Genomic DNA, 12,752 nt, shown 5'->3' on the forward strand with positions numbered 1-12,752 from the left:
TGTTTGGGCACCCATGGGTGCCCCAGTGTGGGGCGGGAGGCGTCGGGCCGGCCCCCTGTGCCGCCCCACAGCAGAAGGGGCGAGCGCCGGCCCAAAAAGCGCCGCCTCTGGGGCAGCTGTGGGTCCCCGCTGGCCCCGGGTAATTCCATTTCTTTATTTTTTTCCCCTCGCGCTATGAATGGGTTGTGCCGTAAATTACAGCCTTGCGCGCATTCCCCCGGGCCGCGGAAAACAGCCTCCGCCGCGCGGCCCGCCTGGATTGGCGCGCGGCTCCCCCCTCTGCGCGCCCTAATTGAAACCAAATGCGCGAGACGTTGGATTGTGGGACGTCTGGCCGGCTCCCAGGAATCCGCAGAATGCACCGGCGCTCGCACAGGCGTCTTGCATCAGCCCGGCGACGTTCGCGCGGCAGCGCCCGGCTCCCGCGGCCGGGCCGAGGGGCGACGAGGCGCCCGCCCGGCCCCACGACACGGTGAGTGTCCGTGGGGCGCGTGGGGCAGCGCCGGCACCCCCTGTTGCACAGGGACCCTGTGTTCCTTGGGGATGGACACTGCGGGGACCCCCCAGTTCTGGGAGCTGGTCCATAGGTACCCAACGCCAGCCCCTGGGTTCGGTACCGGCAGGGCGGCCTCCCTGCTGCGGGGCTGGAATTTGGCCCTGGCTCTCCTGCCGCCCCTGGTTCCCCCTCCTCCTCCTCCTCGCGCTCGCGGTGTTTTCCTGATGCGTGTCCCCTTGGCTCGCGCGCCTGTTGCTGTTGGCAGCGCCGGTGTCGGGGCCGGCGGTCCCCGGGGTGCCCGGCCGGGGTGCGGATACCGAGCATCCCGTCCCGCTGCCGGCGGCGGCCCGGGGGCGATGCCACACGCCCCTGGGGGCACGYTGGGGACGATGCGGGGCGCCGCTCGCTGCCCCGGCCTCCCATCCGCACAGGGACACTCGCGCCTGCGGAAAGCGGCGCCGCGTCCAGCRCGGCCAGGGGCTGAGATGGTGTTTGGGGGACCACGGGGCGCAGCGTGTCGGGGGGCTCCTGGCCACGGGCCTGGAGTGCCACGTGTGTCCGGGGACGGGTTTGGGGCTCATCCCCGCGCGTGGCCCCTGTGCATCCCGCTGGCATTTGGCGCCATGGGGCTGCTCCCAGGCAGGCGCCTTCGTGGGGCCCCGCGAAACCCAGATGAGAGCTCCTCTTTTTTTTTTTTTTTTTTTTTTTTTTTTTTTTTCTTTTTTTTTTTCTTTTTTTTTTTTTTTTTTTTTTTTTTTTTTCTCTTTTTCTTTCCCCAAATTTTCCCTGGTAATTTTGTGTATAACAAGGGGAAACAAAAACAGAAAGAAAAGGGAAGAGGAATGCTGAAAACGAAGTGAAAGGTGCCAGGAAGAAACACCGAAAATGTGGTGCAGTAAAAATTTCCAGCGCCTGAAGTTTTTCAGCAAACATTTTCAGGCAAAAGCGCAGCGGAGCCGTCCCGCTCCCGGAGCTGGTGGAACAAAGATCATTTCCAGCTGTTGTGCCAATAACTCGCAGCCTCTCTGAGCAAATGTGTCTGTGCCCGGAGCCCCGACCTGTGAGTCACTGTCCCCCCGCATCCCGGTGCCTCGCGCCGTGGCTGCGATGACAAAGTCGCCTTGCGTTGAGCTAAATGCAAATCCCTTCCCTTTGGGAGCTTGCAGCATCTGGTATCCCGATGCTGGAGGAGTTTATGCAGGCTGAAAAGAATAGCGGGGGRAAAAAAAAAAATCCCTGCGGATGTTTTTTTGGACCGCAGAAGGAAATGGAGCGTTTTTGTGCCGCGGCGTTTGGCTGGGCTCGGGTAGGAGCCTCGCGGGCACCGCTCGCCAGCGTGGAGCTCGGCACTCAAATCCCAGTCTGCGAGCAGGCACGTAGGCCTAAACTTTCCAAGCTAGGGAGAGAGCAAAATGGGAGGGTACAGGAGCTTTTCCGAAGGGACGAAAGGAGGAAGACAGGGGTGCAAAGCAGCGTGCTTGCTCGCGCGTCCCGCCGCGCTGCTAGCGCCGTGTCGGTGTCGGCGGTGCTCGCGGGCCGGAGGCCGCCACAAAGGGCCGCTCTGTCCCCCGGCGCTCGGCCGGCGCGGGCCCGGCCAGGAAAGGCAGCCCTGGCTTGAAAATAGTTATATTGTGCACACCTATAGGGTGTAAAGGTGCTGGCGAGCTGCCCCGCGCGGCCCCGGGGCTCCTGGTGCCGCAGCGGCAGCGAGGGGGCTGCAGGGGTTTGCCTTGCTCGCACGGACACCCGTGGGGCGGCGAGGGGCCGTGTCACGCTGCGGCGGGACGTGGTGGCAGTCAGGATGGCTGGAGCCCCGATGGCTCCAGCCCGTCCCGCAGCAGCGGGTCGCGGTGCTCTCCAGAGCCGCCGCTGCCCGTCACATCCACGGCTTCTTGCTGGGCCCTTCTGGGCTCCTCTTTGCCGCGGCAGGGCTGGGAACCGCCTCGCCCCGCAGCGCTGTCACGATAAACATGCTGTAAATCACGGGCGGTTATCTGCGATGGTGTCTGCTGAGCCAGAAGGCAGGGAAATGGTGTTTTGCAATGTGCTATTATTTTATTACGCTGTGGGGTTGTGCAACATCTCGCTTTCAAACCCTTTTGGGGATGGGAAGGCCAGTCAGGGCGTTCCTGGAGCGACACCAAGCCCAGCGGCACCGTCCTGGAGCGGCGTGGCTGGATGGCTCCTCATGGAGTTGCATGGACCAGATCCCCCCTGTGCTGCCCCAAAGGGGCCCCTTGTGTGGGGCTGGTGGCCCTGGAGCAGTTCGGTGGTGCCTCGGTGTGACCGGTCCCGGCTCTGTGTCCGCAGGCTCCAGGACCAAGGCGACATGGGGGCCCTGGCCAGCCCGGCCCCGCTGCTGCTGCTGCTGCTGCTGGGCATCCCCCGGGCCGCGAGAGCCCAGGTGAACCCGGGTAAGTCCTGCACGTCCCCGTCACTGCCGGTGGCCCAAGGAGCGCCCGGCCCTGCTGCCAGGCCCCGCTCCTCGCGCTTAGGATGAGCTCAGCTCGGTATAGCCTGCCTCATGGTGTGTGGGGCGATGGATTGAGTTGGATTGATGRGTGGAAATTGGATTGAATGTTAGCAAGGAAATCCCATTAAAGGGCTGCACCTGCAGGGCTCGTCTCTCTCCTGCCGTTCTCCCACGCTGCGCGATGGACACGGGTGGGGTGAGACAGGCTTTGAGATCTTGCTCCCKCTCTGCAGCAAGATCTGTGTCCAGGACATCAAGGAGGATGCCTTGCAGGTGGCTTCCCACTTGGAAGCTCATCCAGCTCTTCCACAGGGCACCACCTCGACGTGGCAGACGAGGCRCGAGATGTTTCTGTTGACACGCAGGGGAAGCTATAGCTTGGTCGCTGTGGAACAAGGGCCAGAGCAGCCTCTCCACGGTCCCACGTGCCATGCAGAAGGGCATGGGGACGAGTGGAGGGCGCTGCAGGTCCTTGGCAGCTGCATACGGGGCGAGCGGCAGCCCGTGGGGCAGGCGGGTGTCCCTGCCGCAGCACTGCCCGGCCCTCGGCCTCCGCACGGCCGTGTGCTTGGGRGTGGTTTGTGGAGGCACCTTTGTGGGCTGGAGCCGGCGGCGAGACAGCAAACACGGCCAGACAAGCTGCTCTTTCAGTAGCGCTCTTGGCAGCTGGGCGTGAAAAATAACTGCTGGGAAGCGCCGCTGGATGCGGTGCCCGTGGCGCTGGCGGCTGCCCGCGGGACCCGCCAGGCTCCGCGGCCACCAGGTACTTTTCCACTCCCGAATGGCGCTGCTGGAGCAGGAGCCGTGTGGGGATGGCGCTGTGGGCACCAGGGTCAACCCTGGTGGGGATGGCAGTGCTGTGGGCACCAGGGTTAACCCTGATGGGGATGGCACCGTGAGCGCTGTGGGCACCAGGGTTAACCCTGGTGGGAATGGCAGTACTGTAGGCACCAGGGTTAATCCTGGTGGGGATAGCAACACAGTGAGCGCTGTGGGCACCAGGGTCAACCCTCGTGGGGATGGCAGCGCTGTGGGCACCAGGGTCAACCCTGGTGGGAATGGCAGTACTGTAGGCACCAGGGTTAATCCTCGTGGGGATGGCACCAGGGTTAACCCTCGTGGGGATGGCAGCACCGTGAGCGCTGTGGGCACCAGGGCCGACCCTCGCTCCGCTGGGAGCCCCAGGCCCCAGCCYGCTGGACAGGTCCCGGGACTGGTGGAGATGCCCAGGCAGGGCTGTGGGGCACGGGCAGCCCCATGCAGCCTCCGCTCAGCGCCCCGCTGGTCTCCTTGCAGCCGTGTGCCGGTACCCGCTGGGCATGTCCGGCGGGCACATCCCCGATGAGGACATCTCAGCCTCCAGCCAGTGGTCCGAGTCCACGGCCGCCAAGTACGGACGGTGAGTGCCCCTCACGGCGTGGGGAGGGCTGGCGGGACCCTCACATCCTCCCCACATCCCCACGTGTGAGCTGCTCCACGGCTCTCCCCATGGCATTTCCAGGCTGGACTCAGAGGACGGCGATGGCGCCTGGTGTCCCGAGATCCCCGTGGAGCCCGATGACCTCAAGGAGTTCCTGCAGATTGACCTGCGCGCTCTGCACTTCATCACGCTGGTGGGCACCCAGGGGCGCCACGCGGGAGGCCACGGCAACGAGTTCGCCCCCATGTACAAGATCAACTACAGCCGGGATGGCACTCGATGGATCTCCTGGAGGAACCGGCATGGGAAGCAGGTGAGGTGGGCATGGAGGCTCTTCATGCCCCTGCAGCCATGAGTGCGATCCCCTCACTGGCACCATGCACACAGTCCTGGCACCCAGCCTAGGCCCATGCAAAGCCTGAGAGCCCCTGGTTCCCAAGTGCCTGCCTGCCCCTAACCCATGTCTATGTCCTCAGGTTCTGGATGGAAACACCAACCCGTACGACATCGTCCTCAAGGACCTGGAGCCACCSCTCATCGCGCGCTTTGTCCGCTTCATCCCCGTCACCGACCACTCCATGAACGTGTGCCTGCGCGTGGAGCTCTATGGATGCGTGTGGCTCGGTGGGTGGCACCATCCCTGTTCCACCAGCGCGGCTCTCCAGCCCCGGGACAGACCGGTTGTCTGTCCCACCGGGTGGTGGCAGAGCCACGTGGCCAGGGCGCACAGCAGGATCCCACCTCTTGGGAATGGGGTCCCCGGAGAGAGGGGCTGCTCACGCTGCCTTCCCCGCAGATGGGCTGGTGTCCTACAACGCCCCGGCTGGGCAGCAGCTCGTCCTTCCCGGYGGCACCGTCATCTACCTGAACGACTCTGTGTACGACGGAGCCTTTGGGTACAGGTGAGGCCCTGGGAGCTCTGGGCACGGGTGCCGTGTCTGGTGTCTGCTCTGCCCTCGCAGCACAACTGATGCAGGAAGGCACGGGGTGGTGTCTGGAAAGGGCTTCTTTTCCACATTTGCAAGACAAGCGAGAGCCTTAGCAGAGCAAAGACTCGGAGGCCTCCCCAAGGGTGATGGGATGGGTCCTGTTCCGACCCCTTTCTGGGGTTCACACAAGAGCCACGTTCCCTTTCCTGCCAGCATGACAGAGGGACTCGGCCAGCTGACGGAYGGCGTGTCGGGCCTGGACGACTTCACGCAGACCCACGAGTACCACGTGTGGCCGGGCTACGACTAYGTCGGCTGGCGCAACGAGAGCACCGCCAGCGGCTACGTCGAGATCACGTTTGAGTTCGACCGCATCAGGAACTTCACCACCATGAAGGTCTGTGTCCCCCGTGCAGCCTCCCCGCCCCGGCCCCGTGCGCGGGGGCCGTGCTCATGGGCTGCCCTACAGGTGCACTGCAACAACATGTTCGCCAAGGGGGTGAAGATCTTCAAGGAGGTGCAATGCTACTTCCGCTCCGACACCACCGAGTGGGAGCCCAACACCATCTCCTCGGTGCTCGTGCTGGACGACGTRAACCCCAGCGCCCGCTTCGTCACTGTCCCCCTGCTGCACCGCATGGCCAGCGCCATCAAGTGCCAGTACTACTTTGCTGACACCTGGATGATGTTCAGTGAGATCACCTTCCAGTCAGGTACCAGCAGGGATCGGTCCCTGCAGGATGCTCTCCTCCCAACTGCCTTTTTGGGGTTTCGGAGCCCCCCTGCCATCCTTGCATGCTGCTCCACGAGGCCCTGAGGGGACCGGCCTTGACTTGCTTCCCTTCTGCATGGGGGTTTTGCACAGAGGTGGGCAGTGGGTGTTCTGGTGTCCATGAGGACCTTGTCTTCTCCCTTGCCAGACGCAGCCATGTACAACAACTCGGCAGCCCCCCCGGAGATGCCCATGGCTCCCACCACGTATGGTAAGGCACACTTGGTCCTGCTGGTCGCTTGGCCAGCAGTGCTCCTGGGGGCTTGAAGGGGAGGGTCTGCTTGGCCCCCGGGGAAGCAGGAGGTGGCACTTGCCCTCCCCATGCCCCAGCGTCACCAGTTCTTGCTCTCCCCTCCTCCTGCCAGACCCCACACTCAAGGTAGACGACAGCAACACGCGCATCCTCATCGGGTGCCTGGTGGCAATCATCTTCATCCTGGTGGCCATCATCGTCATCATACTGTGGCGGCAGTTCTGGCAGAAGATGCTGGAGAAGGTGGGCAAGCGCGGCGCAGCCGGCCAGGTCTCCCGGGAGTGCTGGGCATGGCACCCTATCGGCTCTTCTCCCAGCGGGTTTTCCTGTTGCTTGGCACGGGGAACGTGGAGATGATGGTTGCTCAAGCCTTCCTGCAGCACTAGAAAGGTGGGAGGCTTTAGCGGGTGGACGTGGCCAGAGTGCCGGGACCTGGTGTTGGGACAGGCCTTCTCTGAGCGGAGGGTAGGCTGGAGGCAGCAGGAGCCCCTGTCCCACCAGCACCGCAGGAACCCCCATCCATCTCTCTCCTCCCTCATCCCCACCGCACAGGCCTCTCGGAGGATGCTGGATGATGAGATGACAGTCAGCCTCTCCCTGCCCAGTGAGTCCAGTATGTTCAACCACAACCGCTCCTCCTCGTCCAGCGAGCAGGAATCCAACTCCACCTACGACCGCATCTTCCCCCTGGGCCCAGACTACCAGGAGCCCTCTCGCCTCATACGCAAGCTGCCCGAGTTCACGCCGGGGGATGAAGACACAGGTGAGAAACGCGAAATGCTGCGGTCTGGGAGCTGAGTGTGCAGCGCCCGGCCACACACTCGGGTTGCTCTGTGGTCCAGCCTCACTGCCCACAAGTGACACAGTCCGTGTCGGTACCTTTACGGGCACAGAGCTCTAGCTGGAAGGAGTTTTGACCCAGCTCAGTGTTGAAATGAAGGAGTTTTGACCCAGCTCAGCGTTCCTGTTGAAACCCTCCCCTCCTGTCCCCTCACAAGGTCCTGCTGTGGCTGCTTCTCTCCCCCTTTGCTCAAAGCTCAGGAGATGCCTAGTCCTGCTCTGCATTCCCATAGCAAGTCGGGAGGCATTTGCAAGGCTGAGCCATGAGCCAGGCTAAAGTCAGGGCAGCCCCTCTCCATCTCCCGTGTCCATCAGGAGCTTCACTGCTCCCCGGCTGCACGAGGAGGCTGCAGCAGGTGCTGCACCGAGCTGGYCAAGCCAGAGCTTGCCAAGGAACCCCATTCCTGATACGTTCCYGGGGCCAAAGCAGGGTTTGCCGCAGCAAAGCACCCAGCGTGGGCCCGGCGGGCGGCCGTGGGTGCGCGCGCGACACGCGGCGCCGCTGTCTCCCCGCAGGCTGCAGCGGCCTCGTGAAGCCGGCGCAGGCCAGCAGCGCCGAGGGCGTCCCCCACTACGCCGAGGCCGACATTGTGAACCTGCAGGGCGTCACGGGCGGCAACACCTACTCGGTGCCAGCCCTCACCATGGACCTGCTCTCCGGCAAGGACGTGGCCGTCGAGGAGTTCCCCAGGAAGCTGCTGGCCTTCAAGGAGAAGCTGGGAGAGGGCCAGTTTGGCGAGGTGAGTGGGGGCAGCGCGGTGCTGTGGTCATTTGGGCTGGCAGGGACGTGCCCGGTCTGGCCGGGCAGAGAGGGGTGCTGRACACGCAGGTAAGAGCTCCCTCCTTCCAGGTTCATCTCTGTGAAGTGGAGGGGATGGAGAAGTTTGCGGACAAGGACTTTGCCCTGGACGGCTTAGAGGCAGCTTCCAACCAACCCGTGCTGGTAGCTGTGAAAATGCTGCGAGCAGATGCCAACAAGAACGCCAGGTATTGGGTCCAGCAACGCTCAAGCCCCAGCACTGCTGCATGCAGAGCAGCTCCCCCGGGCCTCCCTTCCACACAGAGCCCTTCTTAGCAAAGCCAGGCCTTTGGGGATGTGTCCCCTCTCCTGCGGCCGGGTGTTTGGTAGAGCAGCAAGGACCACACTCCTTGCTGGTCCTAACCTGTTCCCCCATTTCTCCTGCTAAGTCCACCCCATGTGCAGATCAGATGTGAACCACCAGGTCCTTTCTAAACAGATCCGGGGGTGACCAGGGACACCCACCAGTGCTGCCATGGGGCTCCCTTGGGTACGAGGCACGGCTGGCCTGTCTGTGTGCACCTCTGTGCCCCTGCGGGTCTGTCTATCCGATCTGTGTGGTTTCTGTTCCGGAAAGGAATGATTTTCTGAAGGAAATCAAGATCATGTCACGGCTCAAGGACCCCAACATCATCCGGCTGCTGGCAGTGTGCATCGCAGATGACCCGCTGTGCATGATCACCGAGTACATGGAGAACGGAGACCTCAACCAGTTCCTGTCCCGCCACGAGCCGCAGAGCCCCCCRGCCGGCAACGTGCCCACTGTCAGGTAGCGCCCGCTGCGCGACGCTCTCGGCAGGGACCGTCTCAGCCTGCTCTGCTGTGCCCCTGCCCAGCCCATGTGCAAAGCTCGGGTCTTATTGCCCCCTCGGCAACCGCCTTGGTGCCACCACAGGACCTCCATCATCCCCAGGCAAGTCTGCCATGGCCTTGCTTGAGCTCTGCTGCAGCGGAGGGTCCTTGCCCCGTTCTGGTGCTTTGGGACACTCAGGGCTTAGCCGCCTGGCTTCTGTCCTACCCTCAGTCCTCCCTCAGCTCTCCCTGTCTTTGCAGCTACAGCAACCTGAGGTTCATGGCTACTCAGATCGCTTCTGGCATGAAGTACCTCTCCTCCCTGAATTTTGTGCACCGAGACCTGGCCACACGCAACTGTCTGGTGGGGAAGCAGTACACCATCAAGATAGCTGACTTTGGCATGAGCAGGAACCTGTACAGCGGGGACTACTACCGCATCCAGGGGCGGGCCGTGCTCCCCATCCGCTGGATGTCCTGGGAGAGCATCCTGCTGGTACGTGGGGGCTCTGGCYGACGCTGAAGGGGTCTTGGTTCCCTCTGGCTGAAAGCTGCAGGGGATGGTTCCTGTCCACGAGTGTGGGCACTGGAAGGGATGAGGGAACTGCCTGCTGTGTAGTGACGTGTTTTGGGCCACGTGTGATCTGCACGTGAGCTCTGTGGCTGCTGCAGCAAAGCAGCATCCCTGGGTTCGGGCTGAACCACGCTGACATGGAAGCAACAGAGCGCAGCAGTGCTTGTGGATTGGGACAAGGTCATTTTCCAGTGCTGGGGCATCCACTGTTGGGCAGCCGCTCTTGGTGTTCGGTGACCACGCTGCTGCCTGGCCCCTTTGGCACAAGACTGGAGCTTTGCAAGCATTTCTGCTGCGGCACATGAGCACAGGCTACCGTTTTCAAAACAGGTCCCTGCAGGGCCAAGCGCCGTGGCCTCTCCTTGCAGGAGGCCCGGGGGTGGGAGAGGCAGAGCTGAGGCACAGGGACACGGCCGTGGGCAGCAGCCCCGCTGCCGTCCGCTGTGCCCCGCTCCCTCACGCTGCTCCCTGCACCCAGGGCAAGTTCACCACGGCCAGCGACGTGTGGGCGTTCGGCGTGACGCTCTGGGAGACCTTCACGCTGTGCCGCGAGCAGCCCTACTCCCAGCTCTCGGACGAGCAGGTCATCGAGAACACCGGCGAGTTCTTCCGGGACCAGGGCCGGCAGGTAGGGGTGGATAAGCCTGGGAGCGCAGGGATGTGTGCCAAGAGTTAAGGTTACCAGAGAGAGGATAAGTTTTATGGGTTGGGGTACGCTGTGCCAAAGAGAAATCTGCGCGAAGGGTCTGATTGCTTTACACCCTTTGCTGGACAGCACCAGAGCACTCGGTACCGTGCAAGATCCATTCCCTAGCACAAACTGGGATCCCTGCACACAGGGGATAGTGTTCAGCCAGGTGGGGAGACATGGGCAAGTGTGTCCTATGGAAATCCCTGGCCTGACATGCATCTGTCTTGCAGTCCTGGGTCGCTTCCTTTCCCCTATAAACGTAAACCAAAAGAATCTTCCTTGCCCGGGTGCCCTCTGCACAGAGGAATCAGGCTCCCATCGGCCTGGTTTGGTTTTTGTCCCATCAGTTTTATATGGCAGTAATATATTCCCTCTGTAAGTCTTTTTCCCTTTGGCCCTTTGTCTGAACTCCTTTTGTAATCTTTGTCTCTCTCTCTTTTTTGAAGACTTACCTCCCCCAGCCTGCACTTTGCCCCGACTCTGTCTATAAGCTAATGCTCAGCTGCTGGAGACGAGACACTAAAGATCGTCCCTCCTTCCAGGAGATCCATCGCCTTCTCCAGGAATCGGCCAGTCAAGAATGACCCACTGCTCCCCGCACCTAGCCTGGTTCCCCATCCCATCCCCAGAGGAAGCTCATACACAAACTGAAGCCACTTCACTTGGACTTAGTAGTAAAACCCGGGCAGCTGGTCTTGTTCTCATTGTACAGTAACAGCCTAAGAAGACAACCTCCAAAGCAGCAAGAAGAAGCCAGGCGTTGGGCAGCTTGGCCTTGCTTGCTGAACTGAGCTTGGGAGCGACGCGGGCTGAGACAAGAGTTATTTATTGATGCAGCATGTTCTTGGTGGCACCGGATTTGGACCCAGGGGTTCTCTGCCCTGTTCAGAGGGGAGGAACGTCAGTTGTATTTTCTCCGTGAGGAAGCTCCTGGCCTGTGCCATGGGCACGCATCTGCAGGAGGGACGTGCCCTGGGAATGAACCTGGCAGAGCAAAGGGCTTCGTGGAAAGAGTGCCCTCAGCAGCTGTGTGTGACATGGGGCTCGGAGGCAGGGAATGCTCCGGGTCCCTGCGGTGACGTTGGCACTGCCACTAGCTCCCAGTGGGCTCTGCTATTACGGGGCAAGGCTGAAGCTCTCTGCACCTCCTGGGCTTTGGGCAGGCTGTGTGGGGGGACGCCTCGTTCTTGCCTCCCAGCTGCTGGCTGCAAAGGGGAAAGCCGGACCACACTCATAGTTCCTCACGGGCTGCTGGGGCGAGCAGTGTGTCCAGCCACAGACAAAGCCGCCTCCTGCGTGGGCACATCGCCACACCGGCACTCGGTGGCTCTGCCACGGCCACCACGACGGCGGGCGCCCACCAGCACCGGTGTGACRAGCACTGGAGGGGACCTCCTCGGGTCAAACCGCGGCCCTTTTAGAGCTGCTCAAGTGCCAAAGAGAGGCGTTTCTGCCGCCCCTCTGGTGCTGGGTGGCAGCTGGAGGTGGGAGCTAAGCACATCCCATGCCTTTCCCTAGGTGGCATTGCAGACATGCAAGAAAGCCAACCCTGCACCTCTGAGGTAAAATCTCCAGATCCTCCTCGCATCACCTGTGATGGGGAGGAAGTACCTGAAGTTCGGAGACCTGCTGCCAAGCAGGGACACTGTCCCCCMGTGGCTTGGAGCAGGACAGACAGGATGGGAGCCACGACCACAGTGCTCCCTGGCTCTCAGCCCAGGGATCTCCGCTTGGCTGCAGTGCCAGGGGGGACTCTCCAGCCGGAGCCTSCCATGGCCATTGGCATTGGTCCATTCTCTCAGGAGGAGGGATGTGGACCTTTCTGCACCTCTTGGATCGCAGACACCTGGGGCAAAGTGGGCAGATACCCCACAGGAGCCCTGACAGGTTACTCGTCATGCCCTGAAATCCTGGGCATGGACTCCTGGCCAGGAGGAACTTTGTGTTTAGAGGATACACGGACCATCTCACACTTGTGCACACACTAGTTCTGCACCACCAAGTCACGCGTGGCACAGTTTCCAGTATACCATTGCTAAGGCATGTATATATTCAGTAGATGCACCTACATATAGGGGCAAACGCGCTGAAGAGACACTTGCTCCCTGGCTCTAGTTTCCTGTGTCCTTGCGGCAGGGCAGAAACCAGCTCGGGAAGCGGGGAGCCACCTTGGGCAGAACGTGGCCACTAACAGCCAAGCGCTTCAGGCTCCCGTTGCTATCCATCCTGTTTGGCACGGGGTGCTGTGGGTGCCAAGAAATGCGGCGCGTGGGGAGGGTGCCCTGGGGTGCCTTTCCCACCGCCGGCAGAGCGGGTGTTAAACGCTCCCCGCCCGTTTTTGGCAGCGTTTATTCCCGCAGAACCCCGGCACGAGGCCGGGCTAGGTCAGGAGGGCGGCTGGCGCTCGCAGGTAAAGGCGGGAAGCGCCCTGCGCTGGAGCGCGCCCTGGAGCCGCGCGCGCGGGAACGGGAACGGGCGGGGCGGCTCGGCGCGCGGGAACGGGAGCGGGCGGGGCGTTCCCCGCCGCGAGGCGGAACGCGCGGGCAGCAGAGCCGCCCGGCCGCGCGCGCCGAGACGCGGGCGGGACGTCACGTCCCGTCCCGTCACGTCACGTCACGTCCCGTCCCGTTGCGCCCCGTCCCGTCCCGCCGCGCACCCCGCGGCCGCGCGGGGCGGGTCACGCGCGCGGGGGGGCGGAGCTCCCGTCGGCCCC

The 12,752-nt window shown here is 62.7% G+C and overlaps 2 protein-coding genes across 2 annotated transcripts in view; both read left to right on the plus strand.

Annotated features, from left to right (window-relative positions):
• The first annotated feature begins 2,825 nt into the window (after positions 1 to 2,825).
• On the plus strand, positions 2,826 to 10,647 carry DDR2 (discoidin domain receptor tyrosine kinase 2). Its single transcript, XM_026043794.1, has 16 exons — positions 2,826 to 2,910; positions 4,266 to 4,368; positions 4,471 to 4,702; positions 4,866 to 5,013; positions 5,186 to 5,291; positions 5,532 to 5,715; positions 5,788 to 6,031; positions 6,239 to 6,301; positions 6,456 to 6,586; positions 6,896 to 7,106; positions 7,700 to 7,923; positions 8,034 to 8,170; positions 8,560 to 8,751; positions 9,036 to 9,270; positions 9,827 to 9,976; positions 10,486 to 10,647. The coding sequence occupies exons 1-16, from the start codon at positions 2,826 to 2,828 to the stop codon at positions 10,621 to 10,623; spliced, it is 2,583 nt and encodes an 860-aa protein (XP_025899579.1). The 3' UTR covers positions 10,624 to 10,647.
• Positions 10,648 to 11,811: 1,164 nt separating this feature from the next.
• Positions 11,812 to 12,752, plus strand: part of HSD17B7 (hydroxysteroid 17-beta dehydrogenase 7) — a 6,904-nt gene continuing 5,963 nt past the window's right edge. Inside the window, exon 1 of the mRNA XM_026043766.1 lies at positions 11,812 to 11,966. Coding sequence (XP_025899551.1) covers positions 11,812 to 11,966 — 155 coding nt within the window. The remainder of the gene's footprint in view (positions 11,967 to 12,752) is intronic.

The sequence above is a fragment of the Nothoprocta perdicaria genome, unplaced genomic scaffold, assembly GCF_003342845.1.
Source record: "Nothoprocta perdicaria isolate Ctin4 unplaced genomic scaffold, notPer1 scaffold_34, whole genome shotgun sequence".
NCBI classification, from domain to species: domain Eukaryota; kingdom Metazoa; phylum Chordata; class Aves; order Tinamiformes; family Tinamidae; genus Nothoprocta; species Nothoprocta perdicaria.